General features: G+C 29.4%; 1 protein-coding gene across 1 annotated transcript; it reads left to right on the forward strand.

Annotated features, from left to right (window-relative positions):
- Positions 1 to 349: 349 nt before the first annotated feature.
- Positions 350 to 2,843, forward strand: LOC130452348 (uncharacterized; the record flags this gene model as incomplete). Its single annotated transcript, XM_056791553.1, has 4 exons — positions 350 to 546; positions 2,097 to 2,318; positions 2,481 to 2,579; positions 2,733 to 2,843. Coding segments are annotated over exons 1-4 (457 nt in total), but the record flags the coding sequence as incomplete, so codon positions are not given.
- Positions 2,844 to 3,057: the final 214 nt, after the last annotated feature.

Genomic DNA, 3,057 nt, shown 5'->3' on the forward strand with positions numbered 1-3,057 from the left:
TGCGTAGTTTGGAAGCCATCTAGGTAGGTACCTATAATATTCCCATTGGATGCTATTATTTTGCAATTTGAAACAATGAAAAATTTCAATAAAGAACGAATATCTCGACATAAAGACTAGATAAAACCCTATTTTCACGAATTTCAAATATGAATCCATGTTAGTTAAAAAAACAAGCAAAAAATTTTGTACTTTGATAAGTTCCATCTAGTGGTATCTTATGTTTCAAATATGATATTTGAAAGAATTTGCAAAGAAGCTATGAGTTCGGGGATTATAGTAGACCAGCTTAATAAATGTGGCTAATTAGGTATATATATATATTAATATATGCAATTGGTAAACTCCATTGTTCATTTTCCAGTAATCATTCTAAATTCGTCGGTTTTGTTCTTTTGGAATGATCCATTTTCTATTCTCCATTAGTAAAGCTATATCATTAAGTGCTTATAGATACAGTTTAATTCATATCGTTTTTTAGTTATATTGCCGGTGAATAATCTTTATCGACAAAAGAAAGTATGAATCGATTTCGTAAAGTAAAAGGTAATTATAATATCTAATTTTACTGATAAATGTGAAATCAAATTGAAAATGTGTATTTAGGATATAAGTCGCCATTTTTCAAACTGCCGATGTGTTGCACGTGGCATTTCAGAATAATCGCGCTATATTTTAGTTTTAATATATCATTGGATAATTATAGTGCATTCCATTTTTTGTATCTTTTCTAAATCAAATTAGAGAGATTGTATTACTCATACAATTTTTTACTGTTGCATACCGCGTTCAGTAACGAATTTCTGTCATTCTTAAACGTGAAATAAAGTAAAAGCCAAAAGCACAGTATAAAGCTTACAATAACAGTTGATGGCTCATTCGATGTCGGCATTTTTGATGTTCATGGTTCAAATTTTCCACGGCGCAACAAGAAATTGTTTTCCACGCGCTCAGGGGTGTATCCAATTGATACAATGCCCAACACTAAATAATATAAACTGTTCGATGATAGATTTAACTAAATAATAAATACTAACCATTAGTGTAGTGATACTAATATTATGAACGAAAAAGTTGATTAAATTCATTATTGGTGTTAGAGGACAAACACAGTGTTGTAAGAACTCGAATCAAGTTTGTTTATTTTTGTGAAACATCTGTACATTTCACAATTTATTCTTTTGGTTTTTGATTAGTTATCCTGAACATAAGGTACTTTGTACTGACGGGTTTCTTTGAAAAATAAAATATGACGTAATTATAATGAGTTGTTTAATAGTTGTGTTATAAACGTTTTAGAAATATAATCAGTAATATATTTATTATTTTGTCTATTATGGAGTGTATTCAATTTATTTGTTGAAATTTTGTTAAAAATTGAAGGTTTTTGTTGTACGTGGAAGTGGAATTAATACGACACACACAACAATAATGTGCAGTTTTTACTTTATCAATAGTTATAGTTCACATGAAATAATACTCTGTTTAGAATAATGACACTCAAAACCAATTAAAATAGGGGAAACACTGGCAAAACAACAAAGGGTAAGAATCTTATCTCAGTTTAAGCTTAAAAATGTGAAAGAACAACGAACCTACAATGTTGCCCAATGTTATTATTTTTAACGTTTAAAGGATGCTAAATAATATTTTTTATGTATTTTTAGAATCTAGTTATGCATATGTATTTACGATTTTATGCAGTAGCGAAGTAAGATAGGATTTGTCTGTTGGGAAACTTATCAGAATAAGATATCCAACAACAGTGTGTCATAACTGACAAACTTTCTGAGCAAAGGTTGTTTCCCAGGAGTGTGTATGAGAGATACAATATTGAGTGAGCAATCTGCTTCTATAAGCTATAATTTAGTACTTGTAGCTTCTTGAGAAATGGAATGAAAATTGAAAATTTCATTATCATAGAAATAAAAAGTTCACGAAATGGTTTTCATATTCTGTCGAGTTATCAATCTTTTAGATGCGTATTGCGATTATTCTGAAATGGACTTTACTAGCTTTGTCAAACACCTGACCTTCGGGTGTTCAGATAATTTCTGCTGAAAATGTAAATACTATCTGTTGATAATTATTTATAGACAACAGTAAGAAATACTGTCTAGTGAGGTTTATTGAGGACAAAATTCTGTACATAGTACCTACAAGGCAGTTGACTCCAATTGAAGGAGATTTGGTGTGGGCTCCATATAAAAAAATGGGCTTTTATGAAGCTCATATAGTTTTTCTCAATAATAATAGAAATATATTGGAAAAAAAGAAACGAGATATCCAAATGAGTGAAGATATTGAAAGTCTGAATGGTAAGTTGAACTATATTATTTATAAAATATCTGAAACAGTTCCTGTTTTTGTAAAATTTTGGATGGAAATCTATACATAGTTACTAAATTAGTTTCAAATCCTCTATAATTAATCATTGATCTATGTATATAAACTGTTTCATTTGCACCATTCCTTTTTAGATATGAATACTGCAATTTCTACATCTAATCTCTGTGGTAATGAAGATAATTCTAGATGTTATCCTACATATGAGGCAGATGATACAAAAATAAATCAAAGTAAGTATGGTACTTTCTCAATAGACGTGAATTTGTTCTTAAAAAAGTAAGTCTATGTTCAACTTATAGTTGTTGCTGTCAGTTTTAATTAATCTAATAAGGAAGTAGGTCTACATAATAAGTGATAATGTGATCTACCTATCTTGTTTATAGATATTGCAGTTTCTGAATGTGATCTTAGTGTGGACAGAGATAATTCATTACATGATCCAACTTACATACCAGAAGATACTGAGACTGTTAATGTCACAAAAACAAATAAGCGTAAGTCATTTTCACATTAGTTTCTAGCTTGTGAAAGAAATCATGAATTTATACCTCAGTTATCAGGTGGCCACTAATTTTTCATTTTTTTTTAAATAATTATATATACAATGAGTTTCAAAAAGTTCGCACCAATTTTTCAGAAAATATGAGATGTCAAATCAACACAAAGTGAGAATCGACTTCAATGGGCTTCAATGAATGTAAATCGACG

The sequence above is a fragment of the Diorhabda sublineata genome, unplaced genomic scaffold, assembly GCF_026230105.1.
Source record: "Diorhabda sublineata isolate icDioSubl1.1 unplaced genomic scaffold, icDioSubl1.1 Dsub_99, whole genome shotgun sequence".
NCBI lineage: Eukaryota > Metazoa > Arthropoda > Insecta > Coleoptera > Chrysomelidae > Diorhabda > Diorhabda sublineata.